This window comes from Mobula hypostoma, chromosome 3 (assembly GCF_963921235.1).
Source record: "Mobula hypostoma chromosome 3, sMobHyp1.1, whole genome shotgun sequence".
NCBI lineage: Eukaryota > Metazoa > Chordata > Chondrichthyes > Myliobatiformes > Myliobatidae > Mobula > Mobula hypostoma.
Window position 1 is genome coordinate 54025933 of NC_086099.1, and position 23015 is coordinate 54048947.

At 38.6% G+C, this 23015-nt stretch overlaps 1 protein-coding gene across 4 annotated transcripts in view; it reads right to left on the reverse strand.

The window, feature by feature from the left end:
• Nucleotides 1–23015, reverse strand: part of micu3a (mitochondrial calcium uptake family, member 3a) — a 183058-nt gene that overhangs the window by 19089 nt on the left and 140954 nt on the right. For 3 of the 4 annotated variants that reach the window (XR_010017352.1, XM_063043058.1, XM_063043057.1), the window contains 4 exons: nucleotides 19834–19928; nucleotides 18031–18202; nucleotides 10830–10938; nucleotides 5985–6142 (listed from right to left, as the gene is read on the reverse strand). Coding sequence is in view for 3 of the 4 variants with exons in the window: in XM_063043058.1 (XP_062899128.1) it covers nucleotides 5985–6142; nucleotides 10830–10938; nucleotides 18031–18202; nucleotides 19834–19928 (534 nt within the window). In the remaining variant the exon portion in view is untranslated. The remainder of the gene's footprint in view (nucleotides 1–5984; nucleotides 6143–10829; nucleotides 10939–18030; nucleotides 18203–19833; nucleotides 19929–23015) is intronic. The other variant, XM_063043059.1, reaches the window with a different exon arrangement.

Here is a 23015-nt window from a genome sequence, read left to right on the forward strand (position 1 = left end):
GGGAGCACCAGATGCAGTATATCACCCCAGTCGACTCACAGGTGAAGTGTTGCCTCACCTGGAAGGACTGTTTGGGGCCCTGAATGGTGGTAAGGGAGGAAGTGTAAGGGCATGTGTAGCACTTGTTCCGCTTTGATTTTGTGTGTGAGGGGTGTGTCTGACAAATATTTTTGAATATTTTGATGGAGTAATTAAGGTGATAGATTAAGGTAGGGCAGTAAATCATTCAGACTTTCAGAACCAGAAGCCCTGGATGAGATCTGCAATCTGCTGAGAGCCATATCAGTGGTCCAAGTTCAATCTCTGGAAAGCCATCTCATATATAGAGGCAAATCAGGACTAAACTTGAATCACTGAATGATGCTCAACAGCTGTGGAAGGGCCTACAAAGTGAAAGGAACCGACATAGGTGACAACAAGGTTTCGCTCCCAAATGAGATCAATGTCTTTTATGCTTCCTTTGACTGTCAAAACATGGAGGAACCTTCACAAATTCCCACAGGCCCCCGATGACCCTGTGATTTCAGTCTCTGATCTTCTGAGGCCAACCTGAGAGCATCCTTCCGGAGGGTGAACCCACAAAAAGCATCTGGCCCAGATGGTCAAGTACTTAAAACCTGCACTGATCAAGTGGCTAGAGTGTTCACCAATATCCTAATCCTCTCACTTTGGCAGTGTGAGATACCCACCTGCTTCAAGCAGGCTTCAATTATACCTGCACTTAAGAGGAACATGGTAGTCCGCTTCAATGACTATGGTCCAGTAGCATTTACAACCACTGTGATGAAGTGGTTTGAGGTTGGGGATGAAATACATCAACCCCAGCCTGAGGAGAATTAAATCTGCTCCTATTTGCCTATCATCACAACAGGTCAACAGCAGATGCTATTGCATTGGCTCTTCACTTAACCTTGGAACATCTGGACAACGGAGATACCTACATCAGGGTGCTCTTCACTGACTACAGTTTGGCATTCAATTCTATAAGCCCTTCAAAACTAATTGATAGGCTTCTAGACCTCAAACTCTTCGTGCAACTGGATCCCCAATTTCCTCACTTTGAAGTCTCAGTCAGTTTGGATTGGCAACATCTCCACAATCTCCATCAGCATAAGTGCACCAGAAGCAATGTGCTTACTTGCCCTATACTTATGACTGTGAGGCTAAACACAGCTCCAATGCCATATTTAAGTTTGCTGATGACAACACAGTCATTGGCCAAATCAAAGGTGGCGACAAATCAGCATAAAGGAGATAGACTGAAAATCTGGCTAAGTGGTGCTACAACAAACCCCTTTCACTCAATGTCAGCAAGACCAAGGAGTTGATTTTGACTTCAAGAGGAGGAAACCAGAGGTCTATCAGCCAGTCCACATTGAGGGATCAGAGGTGGACAGGGGCATCAACTTTAAATTCCTCAGTGTTATCATTTCAGAGGACCTGTCCTGGATCTAGTTAACCATATTATCATTCAGTTCATTGAGATGGATGACAAACAACAGATCCAGCACTGATCCCTATGGCACTCCACTAGTCACAGGCCTCCAGTCAGAGGCAACCAACTACTATCACTCTCTGGCTTTTCCCACAAAGTCTATGTCTAATCCAAGTTACTATCTCATCCTGAATGCCAAGTGACTGAACCTTCTTGGCTAACCTCCCATGCAGGACCTTGTCAAATACCTTGCTGAAGTTCATGGAGACTATGTCCACTGCCTTGCCTTCATCAACTTTCCTGGTAACATATTTGAAAAGCTCTAAGACTGGTTAGCAATGACCTACCATGCACAAAGTCATGCTGACTATCCCCAATCAATCCCTGCCTATCCAAATACTCATATATCCACTCTTTTAGAAAACGTTCCAGTAACTTTCCCAGATTTGATGTAAGGCCTATAATTTCCTGGTTTATTCTTAGAGCCTTTTTTAAACAGCTGAACAACATTAACTATCCTCCAGTACCTTACCTGTCACTAAGGATGATTTAAATATCCCTACTCTGACCCCTGCAGTTTCTGAACTTGCCTGCCACAGGGTTCAAGGGAACACTTTGTCAGGCCTTAGGGAGTTGCCACTTTGATTTCTCTCAAGACAGCAAACACCTCCTTCTCTGTAATCTGTATAGGACCCATGACCTCGCTGTTGTTTTGCCTCACTTCTATGGACTCGGTCCATCTCTTGAGTAAGTACAGATGCAAAAAATCCATTTAGGATGTCCCCATCTCTTATAGCTCCATGCATAGATTAGCATTCTGATCGTCCAGAGGACCAATTTTGTCCCTTGCATCCTTTTGCTCGCAATACATCTGTAGAAGCCCTTGGAATTCTCCTTCACCATGTCTGCTCAAGCAACCTCATGCCTTCTTTCAGCCCTCCTGACGTCTTTCTTAAGTGTTCTCTTGCATTTCTTACACTCTTCAAGTACCTCATTTGTTCCTACCTGACTGTGCCTGCTATGCACCTCATTTTTTTCTTAACCAGGGCCTCAATATCACTTGAAAACTAAGATTCTCTGAACCTGTTGTCATGGCAATTTATTCTGACAGGCACATACATTTTTTTACTCTCAAAATTTCACTTTTGAAGACCTCCCACTTACATCTTTGCCAGAAAACAGCTTGTCCCAATCCACACTTGCCAGATCTTTCTGATACCATCAAAATTGGCATTTCTCCAATTTAGAACCTCAACCTGAGAACCAGATCTATCCTTTTGAAACTAATGGCATTATCATCACTAGATGCAAAGTGTTCCCCTGCACAAACTTCTGTTACCTGCCCTGTCTCAGTCCCTAATAGGAGATCTAGTATTGTACATTCTCTCATTGGAACTTCTATGTACTGATTAAGGAAGCTTTCCTGAACACATCTGACAAACTCTATCCCAACTAGTCCTTTTTACAGTATGGGACGTCAAGTCAATATGTGTAAAGTGAAAAGCACTTGCAATAACAAACTTATGTCTCTTGTAGCAGTCAGAATTTGTTTCTCTAAATTCTGCAGACTGTTGGGTAGTGTATAATATGGCCCCATTAACATAGTCATACCTTTCTTATTCCTCAGTTTTACCCATAACTTCTCACTAAACGAGTTCCCCAGTCTGTCCTCCTGATTGAACACTGCCATGACATCTTCCCTGATCAGTAATACCATTCCCCCTCTTAATCTCTCCCAACCTATTACGTCTAAAACAACGGAACCCTGGAATATTGAGCTGTCAGTCCTGCCCCTCCTGAAACCAAATCTCACTAATGACTACAATATCATAATTCTATGTGTTGATCCTTGGCCCTGAGTCAATCTGTCTTTCATACATGTTGCACTAAAGAATACACAACTCATTAGTTCTACCATGCTCCATCTTTTGCTTCCTTTGTCCGCGGTCTTAACAACATCAAGTACGATAGATAAAGGAATGCAGTGGATGTTGTATATTTGGACTTTCAGAAGGATTCTGACAAGTCACATGAGGCTACTTACCAAGATAAGAGCCAATGATATTACAGGAAAGTTAATGGCGTGGTTAGAGTATCGGCTGATTAGTAGGAGGCAGGGAGTGGGATTAAAAAGATCCTTTTCTAGTTGGCTGCCAGTGACTAGTGGTGTTCCGCAGGGGTCGATGTTGGGACTGCTTTTTTTTACACTGTATATCAATGATTTAGATGATGGAATATATGGCTTTGTTACCAAGTTTGCAGATGATACAAAGATTGGTGGGGGGGTAGGAAGTGTTGGGGAAACAGGTAAGCTGCCAAAGGACTTGGACAGATTAGGAGAATCAACAAAAAACTGGCAAATGAACTACAATGTTGGAAAATGCATGGTCATGCACAGAAATAAATGTGCGGACTATTTCTTAAATGGGGAGAAAATCCAAAAATCTGAAATGCAAAGGGACTTGGGAATCCTTGTGCAGAACAACCTGAAGGTTAACTTGCCGGTAGAGTCAGTGGTGAGGAAGGCAAATGCAATGTTAGCATTCATTTTAAGGGGTCTAGAATACAAGAGCAGGGATGTGATCCTGAAGTTTTATAAGGCAGTGGTGAGTCCTCACCTTGAGTATTGTGAACAGCTTTGGGCTCCCTATCTAAGGAAAGATGTGCTGGCATTGGAGAGGGTTCAGAGGAGGTTTACATCGACTATTCCAGGAATGAAAGGGTCATCGTAGAAGGAACATGTGAAAGCCCTGGGTCTACTTGTTGGAATTTAGAAGGATAGGGTGATCTCATTGAAACCATCCAAATGTTGTAAGGCCTAGACATGGTACATGTGGAAAGGATGTTTTCCATGGTGGGGGAGTCTAGGACAAGAGGGCAAAGCCCCAGGATAGAGGGGTGTCCATTCAAACAGAGATGTGGAGAAATTTCTTTAGCCAGAGGTTGGTTTGTGTTCCCTTGTCTTAATCTTCCTGAAGTCCACATTTGGCTCTTTCGTCTTACTGACATTGAGTGCAAGGTTGTTGCTGTGACACTACTCAACTAGCTGGCATATCTTGATCCTGTACACCCTCTCATCTCCATCTGAGATTCTACCAACAAAAGTTGTATCATCAGCAAATTTATAGATGGTACTTGAGCTATACCTAGCCATACAGTCATGGGTATAGACAGAGTAGAGCAGAAGGCTAAGCATACATCCCTGACATGTGCTAGTGTTGTTCGTCAGAGAGGAGGAGATATTATCACCAATCCACACAGATTGTGGACTTCCAGTTAGGAAGTCAAGGATCCAATTGCAGAGGGAGGTATAGAGACCCAGGTTCAGTAACTTATCGATCAGGATTGTGGGAATGATGGTGTTATAAATGCTGAGCTATAGTCAACAAACAGCATCCTGACTTAGGTGTTTGTATTGTCCAGGTGATCGAAGGCTGTGTGAAGAGCCAGTCAGATCGTGTCTGCCACAGACCTATTGTTGCTTCTAAAAACACAGCAAGCATTTATTCCTCTCCATTTGTGCAGCTGCTCTCTTTTGCTCATTTCTGATAGCATGACAGCATCGCTTTTAAAAAGTACTTTGGAACAAGTGCTCTCCTCCACTTTCAAAAACAATTGACTAATCATCAGATTATCATTCTTTCTATTGTTAATCATCTTGTTCCTTATTTGTTTTCTCCCTCTTTGTATAGTATCATTGCCATTTCTACTTGAAGGTCACATTATAATTGCAAACTATTGCAGAACACATACTACAATCAGTTCGGACTCAAGCACAAAGAAAGATAAAGGGAATTAAAGAAATTGGTAATGAGGGAAAAAACATGGAACACAGACGTGAAAGCAATTGTATTATCAGAGGACTAGTTGATCCTTTGAAAAGGTCTAAATGAAAACTGATGCTACTTTGGATTTATGATTCAAAGGACTAATTGGATACAATTGTCAAAATTAGGGAGTAATTTATTTTTTAAGCTGTTAAGAAATAGAGTCTGTTTTAAATATACTTCAACTGATGAAAAAGCACACCTTTGTATTCCTTTAAAAAGTGTTATGCAGATGTGTTAATATGTAGTTTACTCTTTAAAAATTGAGAAACAGGAGTTAGATGAAGCTATAAATCATAGTTTTGTAATAATGTGACTATCAGACTGGGTAATAAAAAAAATTCAAGAGCAATTTTGAATCCTTGTATGCATAAGTATGTAAACAACAGATGGTGCACTTACTTAAACTGACCACATTTTCAATGGATGAAGGATTTAAAAAAATAGTTACTCACTATGACAAGATCTTATAAAAGTATCCTTGAAAGTTTAAACATTAAATAGAGGTTTGAGATAACACAGGGATAATCCAGAAGTGCTACTGTTTACTTCAGTTACACGTGCTTAGCATTCCAATTGTGTTCAATTGCATTAAAGATGTAATATGTTTTTTTCTGATTGGATGATACCAAGGTAATCATCACCTATTAAGCTGTAAAGATAAGTAAATATACTTTTAAAGCAATTTAGCAATAATCTTTAGTAAAACTATATATGCTCACCCTAAATCCTCTGTGCAGCCGATCTTTCATAACACCAATGAACTCCTTGTAACTTAGTTGGTCATCTTTGTCTACATCAAAGATTTTGAAGACTGTGTTCACCAAATGTGAAGAAAGCTTGAGGCCTGTTGCCACATATACAGCACGCTTAAACTCATCTGCATAATCAAGCCACAGAACACATTAAAATGTGAACCAACTTTCTGATGATGCCAAGATTTAAGGTGTTCAATTGATAAAATTAAAAATTATAAAATTGATTTCTCTACTCTAAAGCAATTCTAAAAAAAAACACAAGGAAGATTAACTCATGTTGCATGTGTTTTACAGGTGTTAATACTTCACTTAAAAAAGTATATTACTATGTCGAAGAGAATAATTTAATGAGCAAATGTTTGTCAAAAAATATTTCAAGAGTCTGTGAAGACAGTAACTCCAAGCATGGTAAATGAAAATTAGGTTCAAAAAGCAATATAATTTAATAGTCCATTCTTGTTACATATACAAACAAAATAAATCGATCATCTATCGCCTGCATTCTTCGGAATCAGATTTATCGTCATTGATTTATGTCATGAAATTTGTTTTGTGTCAGCAGTAGTGCTGACTAGCTGTGTACATACATCTATTGACGCTTCTGGACACATCTTCAGTGATGTTCCTGGAATCGTCGGGTGTTTCGGGTCTTTCAACATCTTACAACCTCCTCCAGGTGACCCAGCCGGGGCTGATCAGACCACAGCTTGTGTCCAGATGGCTAGCTATTTATGACTCCATGGCTCCCCTCTTTTGAGCCACAGCCATCTTGAGGCCCTCTCTGCCGCATCGGTGGTACTGCGGATGGCTCTCCTCTTCCTCTCTCCCTCGATGCCCAAAATGCTGAAGGCTCTAACTAAAGAATGGGCTACGAATCCCCTACAACCAACCTCCACTGGGAGACACCTCGCTCTCCATCCAGCCTGCTGACAGTTGCTGACCAGTCCTGCGTACTTGGAGAGCTTCCTTTCGAAGGCCTCTTTTAAGCTATCTTCCCATGGGACTGTTAGCTCCAGCAGCACCACTTGCTTAGTTGACTCAGACACTAGGACAATGTCTGGTTGCAGGGTGGTGGCTGCGATATGGTTGGGGAACTTCAGCTGCCCTTCGAGGTCCACCAACAGCTGCCAGTCCCTTGCAGAGCTCAGAATGCCTGCAGATGTTCTTTTGGCAGGTATTGGCTGCTCCCCAGCTCTGACAAAGGCAATGGTCTGCTTGGAGGGTCGGGACCGCTTTGCCCACTCAACTCCTGCGCTGACGGCTTCAGGATGGTCTTCACCTGATCATGCCTCCACCTGTACCGTCCCTCACCAAGTGCCCTTGCACAGCCACTGAGGATGTAAGTAATAATAAGAAATAAAAATAATAAAAACTGCACCTGTGTTAAGTTTTGTAAGTCCAAAACATTAAACTAATTGAAAGGAAAACAAGAGAGCCGAGAGATGCGAATCTGATTTTACTTTAAGCGAGACCGTAGGTATCACATGGATGCGTGATGACATATGCCATTTATGTACTTTTACAGATAATCCACAATGCACTATATAAACAACAAACAACAGAAAATCTGCAGATGCTGGAAATCAAAATAATACACACAAAATGCTAGAGGAACTCAGGCCTTTTTAGCATCTATAGAAAACAGTACACGGTCCACATTTTGAGCTGAGACTCTTCATCAGGACAGTCTTGTTATAAATAACAAAGACTGCTTAATCATACAATCTATTCACAATATTACATAAATGTTACTGTAATATTAAATACACAACATCCTCCCTGTTTAGCTACAAACTCTAACTCAATATAGAATGCAACTCAACTATATACACAGTATATCATATAATACAACTACTATACAAACATCCACAGCATAGTAAATTTAAAATTTTCCCAGTCAGGCCTAAAGATTTAATCACTGTGGAGGATTTCTTACTCTTGTGGGTTAAATCCTTTCCTGACAAGGGAAGCTGTGAAAACGATCTCAGGTTCTGGGCCTTCCTCCATGGTGGTTGTAAGAGTTGACTTTGAAACCGCCAGAAGTGGTTCTGACAGTTCTGGGCATCTTTCTTCTCCTTTTCCCCGACTTCGATCCTTGCTTCTCTTCTGGCTCCTTTTTCTCTATCCTGCTCCTTTTCTTTCTCACAGCCCTTCTCTCATTCTTGCTCACATTCTTTCTTTCTATCTCTCTACTTTTCAACTTCTGTTCATTCTTTTTTCCCACCTTCCTTTTAATTCCTGCTGTCTCTTGTGAGTATCGCTGAATTTGCTAATTTTGTCCTGTTTAGCCTCTTCCATTTCCATAGCACTACATCATCACCCTCTTTCTTTTCCTTCTTCTTCTTGGGAGGGTGTATTTAGTTCACTGGAATATTCTCTTAATAATCCCTCTATTGCTCCCTTTATGATCTGATCTCTCCTCTTGGTTTCCTCATTCACATGATCATCTGACAAATCATGTTTCCATATCTCATTGACTCCTTCCTTTCAGGCCATCTATTCATTCAGCTGGGATTTGGTCTTTGCACCTGCTTTTACAAGCAGCTTTCTGGCTCTCACTTGAAGTTCATGCCATAACCTTATTGCACGCAGAGTATTATACCCACAAAAGCTGAACGCTTGTAGCATTCCTGAAGCTCCTTGAACTCTCTTCCAGTTTAAAACCAAATCACATTTCTAACTTCCTGATTAACATATCAGAAGATTTTTCAGATTTGTTGCCTACAAAAACTGTTGTAGTCAGAACACTGCTTCGCTCACTTTCATGATTTCTTGGCAGCATTGTCCTTTCTTGGTCCAATATGCTTTCCAACCAGAGGCAGAGAAGTTGGCACCAACACTTGTTTGCCCTCTGTTCAACAATGATTCATGATGTACAGGATGTGCTATCATTTAGCACCTTTCTTAATTTGCTTTCAGTTGACTCTATTACAGGGGATGTGGTATTCAAATGCTGGAAGGATCTCCAATCAAGTTGTTTTAATACATACAAGCCCAATGTCACTTGTTGGTTGTTGTATTTCACTGTTATTAATGTCATTCCTACGGGAGTTACCTTTCTTCACTATCTTAGTTGGATATCTGCAGGCTTCAGTTTAGTATCTTTGAAAAGTTGTTCAGACTCATTTTGTGGAATGACTGTAACAGCTGATCCAGTGTCCAATTCCATTTTAATTAATTTGCTGTTCACTTCTGGTGTAAGTTATATTGCTTGTCTCCTGTTAATTGTCACATTGTAAATCTCAAGGCTACTCAGTCTTGTGTCACTCTCTTCATTATCAGATCATTCATCAAAGTGTGCAGTTTAGTGCTCCTTTTGAAACTGCAAATTGACTTTTTATCTTTTTCTCTTCCCTGTGCAGTCCATTTATTTTTGTCTGCTCAACAAGCTCTTCATATATGTAACACACATAAAAGTTGCTGGTGAACGCAGCAGGCCAGGCAGCATCTGTAGGAATATATGTCCTCCTTTGCTGCATGTTTGCAAGTTTCGCCTTTAAACCTGCATTAATCTGGTGTACATGAGTATCTGCCACAATGGTAACACTATTTGTTCAGCCAGGCCGTTTTCTGTTTAGACACTGCAATTTTGTTCATTCTCGCTTTCATTCCTGACCGAAATTCAATTGCGTCTCACTCTGCTGTTTCCATTGATACAGCAATTACAAATGCATGTTTAAATGTAAGTTGTGCTTCAGTTAGAAGCTGTTTTTGAATGCTTTATTGTAATATTCCACAAACTAAATGATTTTTCAGTGCGTCATTAGACCATCACTGAACTGACAGTGGTCAAACAATCTCCTCAATTCAGCCATGTGTGCTGAAATGGACTTCCCATCCTTCCTTTTGATTCTGCTCATGAAACCTAAAGCATTTTGCAATCAACAAATCCTAAATTTTCCTGCATTACTTTCACAATATCATTAAAGCTCATTTCAGATGGTTTGGTTGGAGCAGTCAATCTCCAAATGATTTTCCAGCCAATGCACTCAGAAAAACTGGTATTTGTTTCTCATTAGCCATTCCATTTGATTTAAAATTCTGCTCAATCCACCAGTATCTAAAGCCCACTGCCACGGTTATGTTTTGTAACTCCAAAGCATTACACTAATTGAAAGGAAAGCAAGAGATCCCAGTGATGCGTTTCTTAGTTTGTTTTTACTTTAAGTGAGGTGCACACATATCACATGGAGGCAGGGTGATGTATGTGAATTAGATACTTTTACAGATGCCTTATGTAAACAAGGAATCAAATTAATATATTTAGAATATAACTTAAATATTACATTCACAAAGAGACCATTCAAAGTCTCTTCCTGCCAAGAGTTGGTTTTATGCAGTTTCAGTGAAGAGGTGTTAATATTTTCAGGTGACATTATCAACAACTTCATGACAATTTCATCCTCTATCTCCAAAAATGACAACAGATGCTAATTAATTCTTATTATCGAGAAACGCACGCAATTTGAAATCTATAATACCTATGCTTTGAAAATAAATGGTAAGCCTAGCCAACAAGCATTTAACTATGTTTTAAAAGGAGAGGGGGTCAAGTTAAACAATTCCTTATAAACATAGTAGTAAAACAGTAAACCCGGGCTAAAAGCCATTAAAAATGCTTCACTATCCATTACTTAAATAATGCCAGTAGCCTAAACTTCTAAATAATTACACAAAGTGGTCTTTGTTCATTCAGCATAATCTGTTTAACTCTTAAGCACATAAGTTGAAAAAACATAACCTAAATTAATTGTTCCCATATTTTGTTGCTATTTGAAATGAATACAATAGAATAATAGTTTTACTTACCTTGCCCAATTGATCGATTTGCAAAATTATACATTTGCATTGCAATGGCAAAATCCTCCAAGTTATTCAAGAATTGAAAAAATGATCTGAATTCATCAAAAGTGATCCCCTAAAATGCAAATAACTTAAATATCAGGTGAACCATTACAAGACTCAAATAGTTTTTGATGTCAATTAAGAGGCTTTTAATTGTAACTGAATGGGTACTATAATTGATTTATTGTTATGGGTTCCATAATCTAACACTTCATGTGTGATATGACCCAGCAATAGAAGGTTAATACTAGACTTGATGATCACACACAGAGTGAAAAAATTTTGAAGGTCAGTAAACTTTCTTCCGATTAGGTCAAAGGTTTTTTTCAGCTGACCTTTTTGACATAATTCAGCTAAAATAGCACTTAGAAAAATTACTTTTTAATGAGTGCCATGTACTAATTATTTGCTTACAGCATTTGGGAACTTCTAGTGTCAACAAACATCGCCCAATTAGGCCGACCTTTTGGTTTTTGATACCATGCATTAGAATTTTTTCATGTCAGACAACACATACCAACCTTCAGAACATTGCACAACACCATTCACTTTATTTATATGGTTTCAAGTCAAGAAAGGTAATTGAGAGTTCTAAATTGTAACTTACAAGGTAGATAAAAATAATGATATGAAATTATTATAAAAGGTACAAGAGATAAGTCTCCCAATTAAATCTACCTTCAGCTTTTTAGTGTGCCTAACTAACACAGCAAAAGGGAACAAGGCAAGAAAGAATGTACATTGTTACAAATGGATTAATGACCTAGATATTAAAAATTATTTCCAAAATGCTACATTATATATTAGATACGGATCATACCTGAGTCACTTGAAAATCATTTATAATTTCTACTACTAAATTAATAACCCACATCCAGAACCACAAGTCCAAATTCTACCATAACAGATGAAATATTAACTATTTTAATATAGCTCAAACAAAACATTATATCAGTAATGGTGACCATAAAATAGACTTATAGACATGAAACCCTTTTGATTCATGAATGTCACTGAGAGAAGACAATCAGATGTCCAAATGGTGCAAAATGGTGCACTTGAGGGCAACTTCAGATATTTAAATCTAATTAAGAAAAATAAAGCAGTTATTGAAAAATAGTGAGAGTGACAGCAAACACTAGAACAGGGGTTCCCAACTTGGGGTCCATGGACCCTTCAAGTAATGTTAGGGGTCCCATGGCATTTAAAAGGTTGGGAACCCCTGCACTAGAGAATATTAAAAAGGGAGGTAATACAATAACCAAAATGCAAAACCCATTTCTTGCTATTTAATGAAGTTAGTAAGAAATTACATTCCTTCCATAAATCAGCTCAATGGCCTAATTCTGCTCCCTTTTTTAAAATTATTGCAAATAACATTTTGGCCTTGAACAGAATTGGGCTACATTAACTACAATTACTGAACTATAAAGATGATGAACAGTTGCCTTTTCCTCTGTTAACAATCTTGTGATCTCTGTAATTTTGGATAGGAAAAGTAAAATAATAACCCTGGGAGGTGTGTTAAAGGGAACAATTTAAGAAGGAGTGGGTGGAGATATAAAATCCTCTTGGGATCAGCTTCTATTATTAATCTTCCTTTTCCTTTACAAGTTATATATGGAATACCATATTGGTATCAGCCCAGATACGAGAATGAGCAATATCTTTCTGAAGAGAAAGGACGTGCAGGAATAGAAAGACAAGTTAACCTATCACGGATGAACGTGAAAGCAGTTGTATTTGCTTTAAATTGCTACGTGTTAGTAGTGTTTGCAGTTAAATGTAAAACCTGCAATAGAAAGGACAGCAAAAAATGAAAAGGAAGTAGTAACCTCAAACAGGAAAAAAATCTGCTGATTCTGGAAATCCAAAGCAATGCACCCAAAATGCTGGACGAACTCAGCTGGCCAGGCAGCATCAATGGAAAAGAGCAAACAGTTGTCATTCTGGGCTGAGACCCTTCGTCAGGACTAGAAAGGAAGGGGGTAGTAACCTGTTGTGGACAAAGATGAGAAGACAGAAGAGAAGAGAAAATCCTGTTGAGTTTGAAGCAACTGACTGGTTTAAGGAATAGGAGGATGACAGTTTATTGCTATATAATTCCATAATAAATATGAATCTAATTCATCTTCTGTGAAGGCCAAGTCTTTATGTATATTTAAGGCAGAGGTTGATAGATTCTTGATTGCTCAGGGCATGAAAGGTTACCGGGGGGGGGGGTGGGGGGGGGAGGATCAGCCATGATGAAATGGCAGAACACTCAATGGGCCAAATGGCCTAATTCTGCTCCTTATCTTATGGTCTTATAGTGCTGCCTCCTTCTGAAGAAGGGATAGAGAGAACTATTTAATATTTAGTGTGACACCTTAGACACTCAAAATTACAAATTAGTTTAAATTAAAATTTTGCTTAAATCATGAACTAGTCAACATATCAGACCATGAACTTATACATATTTCTAAACCATTATGAGATAGTTTCCTGTACAAAATAAACAGATTTTTGCAGGTTTTACATTTAACTGCAAACACTACTAACACGTAGCAATTTAAAGCAAATACAACTGCTTTCACGTTCATCCGTGATAGGTTAAATTAATCCTATTATAAACAAAACCTATTGGATAACTCAAAACATCTTAAACCTGAAAGATTACTTGTTACACCAGGAGCATTGATTTGCAAAGATGTATTTACTTACTACAGGATTTTTTCATTGCTGGGATACTCAATTGATAACAGACATTGGTTGTCAACAAATGGGGTGATGAGCAATATACTTCACTATACTTCAGGAATCTTTTAAAATGAATCTTTACTTAGTGATAAGGGAGTTTACAGACTATTTATACAGATATAGATAATTTTTAAATTAAAGGCTTTAAACAAAATATATAGATAATGTATGAAATGCATTAAAATGATATAATATTCTAGGTTTTGCTTCTACTGATTGATAATTGGATCATTAGAATTAGTATCATGAAACAGTAACATCAACACATTTTGATTTGATATATAATGTCCCAGTAGCATTACGAGACTCACTTTCCACTTCGTCACAGTATGTCTGTACTCATTCTCTCTAATTTCACTTTATCTCAAGATTCAGGCACATTTCAAACTCACAGGCACAATTTTGTCAGTATCATTCTTTCACTCTCCATCGACTTCTGCAGTAAGAATATACGTACATTTTGTGGACTTGTCAATTTATTGCAAAATGTCAGCCCTAGCCTCAATGGCAAGGAAATGTGTGGCATCAAGGGCTTATATGATCTAACACTGTCTTGAAGGGTGAGAGAAGAAGGCAGAACAAGCCCTGCCCTTAAAAACACTGAAATTTACAGTGGTCAATGTTTGTTTTGGGTTCAATCTCTGGCATTCCAAAATGTGGCCCATTTCTCTAATACCTACGTATAGCATAATACCACCAAGAAGGTGGCTACTTTCATGCAAGCAACTTAGCAAGATTCCTCCAACAGTAACTCACAAATATGCACCTACTAAGAAAATCACAGCAGGTGTATGGGAATATCACTTTAATTCCCCTTCCAAGGCAAGGGCACCTTGTTATTCCTGTTTTTGGGACAAAATCCTGAAACTCCTTTCACAGCTTAGTTTTACGTACTTTAAGGACTGCAATAAGGGACCTCCACCGTGCCCCTCCCCCAACCGATATGATCCAACAGTGTTCTCATGGGCAGTCATAGGGCAATCTGGTGAACTTTGCTCTTTCATAAGAGTATTTTTCATAGATAGGAAAACCTGATGCCATCTCACCAGGGCCTTATATAATGAGAGCAAAGCATATTTACTCAAATCCTCTTCAAATGAAAGCTAACATTTCATTTACCTTCCTAATTGCTTGATGCAGCGTAACTTACCATGATTTCTGTACATTATACCCAGGTCCCTTTAACCGCTCCTTTTAATTTTTATAGTCATAGAAATGACCAGATATTCAAATAAGTGGTCTCTTCACTTCTCTACAATTAAAATGTACTTTACAGCATTTTATTCCATTTACCGTATCTTTTGCCCATTCAATTAGCAGTCCATATCTTCCAGAACCCACCTGCCTCCTTTTCACATTTCAACCTCCAGCTTGCTCATCCAAATCCATACAGATAGTGAACTGGAATCCATTACTGATTCCAGCAGCACCTTTCTGGATAACTTTACTATTCTGCTAACTACATCAAAGTAGTGACAGATTTGTGAAACATTATTTCCCTTTTCTTTCTTTTCTTTATTAATTTTTTTATTGATTTTGAGAAAACATATATACAGACAAGGGGAGAATTATCTCAAATATATATCAGCAACAATATAAACAAAAGATTAAATAGATATTATCATAATCATACATAGTAATAAGCAAATATGCAATATATAATAAAAGGACAGCTAATTCTCCTCTTATCAATTCATAAAGAGGGAAAAAAAATTTAAATTTAAAATAAAGAAAAAAAACCCCACTACACTATAAGTTTATATTGGCTTTGTCCAATCCAACCATTATTTCCAAATAATGCCCGCTTCACTGCCGCTGCTACTGTATGGTAACCAGAATCTCCGGAGCAGAAGGCCCCGAAATCCTTGGCTTTGTTTGTTTCAGCGGCCGGGGCGAGGTTGAAGGTGCTCGGCAGAGGATGGCGCTCGGGAGGCTGTATCGGAGGGGCTGGTCGGAGGCTCGAAGTTTTCAGATGGATGAACTCAGTGTTGGCCGTGGTTGGCTGCTTCCAAGGTAACGGCAAGTTGACGGTGCCTGGAGGTTTATGGTAGGGAGTTTCTCCCTTTTGCCACCGCCATCGGGGACTTGGGAGTCAATCGACTCGGGGACTTTGAGACTATTTTTACCGTACCCCTGGTTTGTTCTTCATCAAATTATGGTATTGTTTTGCACTGCTGTAACTATATATTATAATTATGTCGTTCTGTCAGTGTTAGTCTTTGGTTTGTCCTGTTTTCTGTGATATCACTCCGGAGAAACATTGTATCATTTCTTAATGCATGTATGCATTTCTAAATGACAATAAAAGAGGACTGAGTGTTCTCATAATCTAAATGCCATGTTACCATTTTTTAAAGAACAGATTCTAGAATTTTTCCTTTGCCTGATATGTCTAACTGATCTGTAATTCCTCATTTTCTCACTCCCTCCTTTGTCATATTGTGGGGGTCCATTTGATACATTCCAATATGTAGGAATGGTGGAAAATTACAACCACTGCTTTCACCATCTTTGTTGCCACCTCCTTTAAAAACTTGAAATACAGGAAATCAGATCTTGGGTGGTTATCAGCTTTCAGAGTTATTAAATTCTACAATTTGATTGTGCCATGAATAGGTAATTTCTTTCAGATCTTCATCCATTCTACAGGTCCTCCCCAAGTTACAATAGTTTCATTTCTGGAACTATTTGCAACCCAAACTATATTGAAGCTGGAAATGCACTTATCCAGCAGTATATTTAAATATATGATAACCAAGAGTGGCCAGGGTACTTAACCATTCAGATTTCTCTGTTAGATGCAATGATATGCCACAAACTGAGTGCACACACAGCAGAAGTTGCCTGCAGCAGCTGACAAATCCATCTTGCCAGTCTCCTAAATGCCTGCCTATACAAACAACTGTACATAAAGTCAGACATTTATAACCTGGGGACGACCTGCAGTTTTGTTGTCATCTACTACTTCCAGAACATTTACTGTTATTTTCCTTGAAGAAATACACAAATTGTGTAATTTTTCTGCCATTTCCTGTTTCATAAATATATCTCACACATTAATCTGCAAAGGACCATGTTAACATTTACTTTTTTATATAAAATTCCAATGAAACAGCTATAGTTTGTTCTTGTTCTTCTTGGTTCGTCATTCACTAATTCTTCCTTCTCCTAGTTTATCAGTTTATTCTCCTTCACTAAATTCTGAAATTTTCCTAATCCCCAAGCTTTGTCCTCTTTTGGCAACATTAAAAGCCCTTTCCTTACCTTATTCTAATTATAGCTAGACCACCTTTTGAGTTTTTATGCCTTGAAGGGGATATTCTTTGTAATTTTTTTGGTATTTAAATAATAATTAAACTCTGCATTATTTAATTAATGGTCATTGTTTCTTTATGTTCATATCTTACGTAGTTTCTCAATCTACAAGAATGTCTCATATCTAACACCTTTGTATTTTGCCTTTTTCAAACATTAAAGATCCTAATTTCAAACTGAGCTAAATTATTTTCAATCTTTATTTAAAATTCTATTATAAGATTCCTCTTCATTAAAGGCTACTTAACCAAGTTATTAATTAACCCTTTTTCATTACACTTAAGATTTTCATTTGAATTTGAAAATACCTTGTCATTTTCAAAACAAATTTCATAACCTTCTGTGGCTCCAGAAGTTAACAATGCCAAATGACTTATCAGATAACTTATGCTATGATTCTATCCTATCTTTTGCTGTACCATGAAGTGTGGTAACTAAAACTGCATTAGTTCTTTTCTCCAAAATAGTTCAACCAAACCTTTTGCCATTAATTTCTTGTGTTCAGCTCTTCTCTGATCTGTTAAAGTTACGCTTTGCCTCAATGAAATATATTACCAACCAGCAGGGCTGTAGCTGAGGCAGCAGAGAAAGGATCAGCATGGGTGTGGACCAAGTATGTCCAGAGGGGCAGGTAGTCGGACAGTGTATACATATCTTGCAAACCCTTCAGTAGTTGCATAGATACCTGAAGAGCAGACCATTTGTTGGATGGAAGTGACCAACAACTCTGATAGAGGCAGATGCCAAGTTTTTATGCTCACCAGTGGGAGGTGGTGCTTTAGCACTGCTGGCCCACCACCTCGAGGGAGTCTTGATCATAAGTGGGCCGAAACTCCTTAAGACAGGTGGCAGATCAACTGATGATCCCACTGGTGATAGCACAGGACAGTTAACATCTTAGTCCACGTGTATTTTGTAACTATATGTCAAAAGTGTGATTTAATACAAACTGTTTTTGACTTGGATCTGAAAGAAAATCTAATTAAAGCAGTATTATAATTTGTTTCTTACAATCACAAAGTAACTAAATATAAATGTTATATTTAAAAATCAGTTATTCCGTACTATTTTGAGAGAAAATAATACAGATCACTTGAGAAAGACAAATTACCTTTTCATCAGGAATACTTTGACGAACAGATTCCAGATAATTGCTAGTGTTATCAACATTTGTGTAGCGTAGCAAAGTACGAGCAAAATCTTCTTCACTAATTGTGGTCATTCCTTTGGAGTATGAAAGGAATTCAGTTTCCAAAATTTCAGTTTGTATATTATCCATGAATCTAAAATAGTATTACAAGAACAGGTTATGAGAAAAAACAGTGTTGTCTAATCGAAGATTTTTCTGATGTGACACAATAGTGAGAATTACTGAAATCAGCATAATTTTATACATGCTATATTTTCTTTCAATTAACACAATAGTTTTCTCATAAATTGCAAGCAACTTAAAGAGCAATGAAGTTATAGTCTACACTAGATTTACAATTTGCAAATTTATTAACTAGAAATATAAAATGCAACTTCAATATAAAACAAGGTTATACTTCAACCTTATTCTAATTAACAGTAACATAAAATAATAGATTACAACTTCTCCTTTAAACACAGGCTAGCAAACACGACCCATGTAATTCATGAAAACATTATTTTAATTTTTATGATAAAAAGATAAAACCCAAAACAGCAATGATTTTGATCAGAAATATTGTAGGAATTTAGTTCAGATAATTTATTTTGCAGTTGATGATAAACTACTCTGCCATAAATTCCTTCATTGTCAGCAATCTAAAACTGTAACATTCTGTTTTATCTTCCTGTAACAAATTTCTGACCAGAAATGGAATTGCACAAATGGGAAGGAATGCTGAATATTGTTTCATTTCAGATTGTCCCAAAGTAACCTGCAAGCAAATTAGATTTGCTTAAAATTCACTTGGAATGCATACCCACAGTTTGGAGGCAAGGCTTAAATTACTTTTACTGGAGTAGTCTGGAATAAGAGAAAAGTTGTTGTAAATTATGTAGGATTTTGATGGAATAAGTGAAGTTCTAGATGGGAAAGGATGTAATATATTAAATGGTGAACTGGGAAATAGGAGAAACCTAGCCATTCTGTGTACTGTTATACTACAGAATAGGATTTTATTGGAAGTGCTGAGGAAAACATTAATATAAATGTATTCATTTATATCATAAAATCTAGGAATACCTAGATACAGTACATTAGCAATTAATTTTGGATAGTTAAGGGTACATGGACTGAATGACTTAAGATCCATTCTAAATTTCTAAAATGTTAATTTGGTTTCTTTAATAAAATTATAGTTTTTGACTGGTCTATGGGAAAACGTAATCATTTTCTTAATGGACTGGAAGATTTCACAAATTCTGTCATTGGTTGCTATGACGCTGCATTTAAAAATTCTGCCTGCTATACTCCTTTTTCTTAATCAACACAAGAAACGCAATTCAAATTTATATCTGGTTGGATCTTCTATAAATTTTCTATTAGTGGCAACTGCAAATATTATCACTTCATCTGTCTAATAGCCAATCATATGCATCTGCTGTTATTCTGGCAATTTCTAACTTTTTCTAACTGGAAGACTGATTCATTTTGTTCACTTTCCTGTCCTCAAACCCCAATGATCTTAGCAATAGAAAAGTTTATCCAAAATAACTCTCAACATTTTCAAAGTACTTAATGACGTTTATGTATCAACTTTAAATTGAGTATATTTTAACTAATTCCCACAAATGAATCTCTTAAAAATATATAAAATTCAGCAAAAGACTTCCCCAATAAGGGGAAATATCTAAAATAGAAGTTGGCTAATCAGTATTTTATGCTCAGCACTTTTATAACACACCAATTTAATCAAGTTAATACAAATTTTAATTAGTGACTTACTTGTAAAAGTCATCAAAATTCAGCTCAGCCTTTCCTTTTCTTCCAAAAAAATGCACAAGTAGTGTAGTATCTACAAGAAAACTTTCCTCCACACGCTGTAATAAAATAAACATTAATATTGAAATAGCTATTTCAATAACGAACTATCGCTGCTTAAAACTGACGGAAATAACTCTGACTGTGGATAGAAGCGCCCACGGAAGAAGCATGGCTGCAGATTGGGGTTTCAAGTGCGTTTAAGGAAACGGGACTTTAAACTCCCAATACCGACTATCTTGCTGGCAAATGTGCAGTCTCTGGTGAATAAAATCGATGATCTCAGAGCTAGGGTGCTGGGACATTAGGACCACATGTGCCCTTTGTTTCACAGAATCCTGGTTAACTCCTTCCATACTGGATGCAGTGAATCAGATCGATGGGTTTACTATACACCGTCACGATAGATCTGTAGAGTCTCTCAAAAGCACAGATGGAGGAGTATGCCTCATGATCAACTCTTCTTCGTGCACAAATATATTAGTGCTGTCACAATTCTGCTCACCAGACCTGGAATATCTCGCAGTAAAGTGTCATCCTTTTTACCTACCATGGGAGTTCTCTGGGGTCATTTTGGAGGCAGTATATATTCCACCTCAGGCCAATGTCAATCAGGCTTTAGATGATCTGAGTAATGGGATCAACATGCATGAAACAGTGCATCCCAACACTTCACCATTGTTTTGGGAGATTTAAACCAGGCTGGTCTGAAAAAATCACTAAACAATTACGATCAATGACTTGCAATACCAGAGGAAACAACACACTGGACCATTGCCACACCACCATCATGAACACCTGCCGTGCTATTTAACACCCTCACTTTGGGAATTCTGATCACCTAGCTGTACTTCTACTCCCTGAGTATAGACAGAGACTGAAGACTGCAGCACCAGTAGTGAGGACCAAGAGGTGTGGACAAGGGGAGCACAAGAACATCTACAGGACTGCTTTGAATTGGTGGACTGCACTGTATTCAGGGATTCATCTTCGAACCTGGACGAGTATGCTGCAGTTGTTACCGACTTCATTAGAACCTGTGTGGATGAGTGTGTGCCTACAAAAACTACAACACATTCACAAATCAAAAGCCGTGGATGAACTAGGAGGTACGTCGTCTGCTGAAGGCTAGATCTGTGGCATTCAGGTCTGGCAATCCAGACTTGAATGCCACAGGTATGATCTGCGGAGGGCTATTTTAAGGGTGAAGAGACAATTTCAAACGAGATTGGAGGCGATATCGGATGCACGACAACTCTAGCAGGGCCTGCAAGACATTACTTCCCCCAAAGCGAAACCCAATAGCATGAATGGCAGTGATGCTTCACTACCAAATGAACTCAATGCCTTCTATGCCTGCTTTGAAAGGGAGAACACAACTACGGCTGTGAAGATCCCTGCTGTACCTGATGACCCTGTGATCTCTGTCTCAGAGGCTGATGTTAGGCTTTCTTTAAAGAGAATGAACCCTCAGAAGGCAAAAGGTCCTGATGGAGTACCTGGTAAGGCTCTGAAAACCTGTGCCAACCAACTGGTGGAGTACTCAAGGACCTTTTCAGCCTCTCACTGCTACGGGTGGAAGTTCCCACTTGCTTCAAAAAGGCAATAACTATACCAGTGCCTAAGAAGAATAACATGAGCTGCCTTAATGACCGTTGCCTGGTAGCACGCACATCTACAGTGATGAAATGCGTTGAGAGGTTGGTCATGACTAGACTGAATTCCTGCCTCAGTAAGGACCTGGACCCGTTGCAATTTGCCTATTGCCACAATAGGTTAAAGGCAGATGCAATCTCAATGGCTCTCTAACCGGCTTTAGACCACCTGGACAACACAAACCCCCATGTTAGGGTGCTGTTCATCGACTATAGCTCTGCACTTAATACCATCATTTCCACAATCCTGAATGAGAAGTTGCAGAACCTGGGCCTCTGTACCTTCCTCTGTGATTGGATCCTTGACTTCCTAACCGGAAGAGCACAATCTGTGTGGATTGGTGATAACATCTCCTCCTCGCTCACAATCAACACTGGTGTACCTCAGGGGTGTGTGCTTTGCCTACTGCTCTACTCTCTATATACCTATGACTGTGTGGCTAGGTGTAGCTCAAATACCATCTATAAATTTGCAGATGATACAACCATTGTTGGTAGAATCTCAGGTTGTGACGAGAGGGCATACAGGAGTGAGATATGCCAACTAATGTATAAGATGATGAGAGGCATTGATCGTGTGGATAGTCAGAGGCTTTTTCCCAGGATGAAATGGCTATCACGAGAGGGCACAGTTTTAAGGTGCTTGAAGGTAGGTACAGATGAGATGACAGGAGTAAGTTCTTTATGCAGAGAGTGGTGAGTGTGTGGAATGGGCTGCCGACGATGGTGGTGGAGGCGGACACGATTGGGTCTTTTAAAAGACTCCTGGTCAGGTATATGGTGCTTAGAAAAATAGAGGGCCATGGGTAACCCTAGGTAATTTCTAAAGTAAGTATACGTTCCGCACAGCATTGTGGGCTGAAGGGCCTGTATTGTGCTGTAGCTTTTCTATGTTTCTAGTGAAGTAGTGCCCTCGGCAACAACCTGGCACTCAACATCAGTAAGACGAAAGAACTGATTGTGGCTTCTGGAAGGGTAAGACGAAGGAACACATAACGATCCTCATAGAGGGATCGGAAGTGGAGAGAGCTAGCAGTTTCAAGTTCCTGGGTGTCAAGATCTCTGAGGATCTAACCTGGTCCCAACATATAGATGCAGTTATAAAGAAAGTAAGACAGCTGCTATACTTTATAAGGAGTTTGAAGAGATTTCGTATGTCAACAAATACACTCAAAAACTTCTATAGATGTACAGTGGAGAGCATTCTGACAGTCTGCATCACTGTCTGGTATTGGGGTGGGGGGGGGGGAGGGCTACTGCACAGGACCAAAAGAAGCTGCAGAAGGTTGTAAATTTAGTCAGCTCCATCTTGTACAAAGTTCATCTTGGTACCAAGTACCCAGGACATCTTCAGGGAGCGGTGTCTCAGAAAGGCAGTCCATTATTAAGGACGTCCAGCACCCAGGGCATGCCCTTTTCTCACTGTTACCATCAGGTAGGAGGTACAGAAGCCTGAAGGCACACACTCAGTGATTCAGAAACACCTTCTTC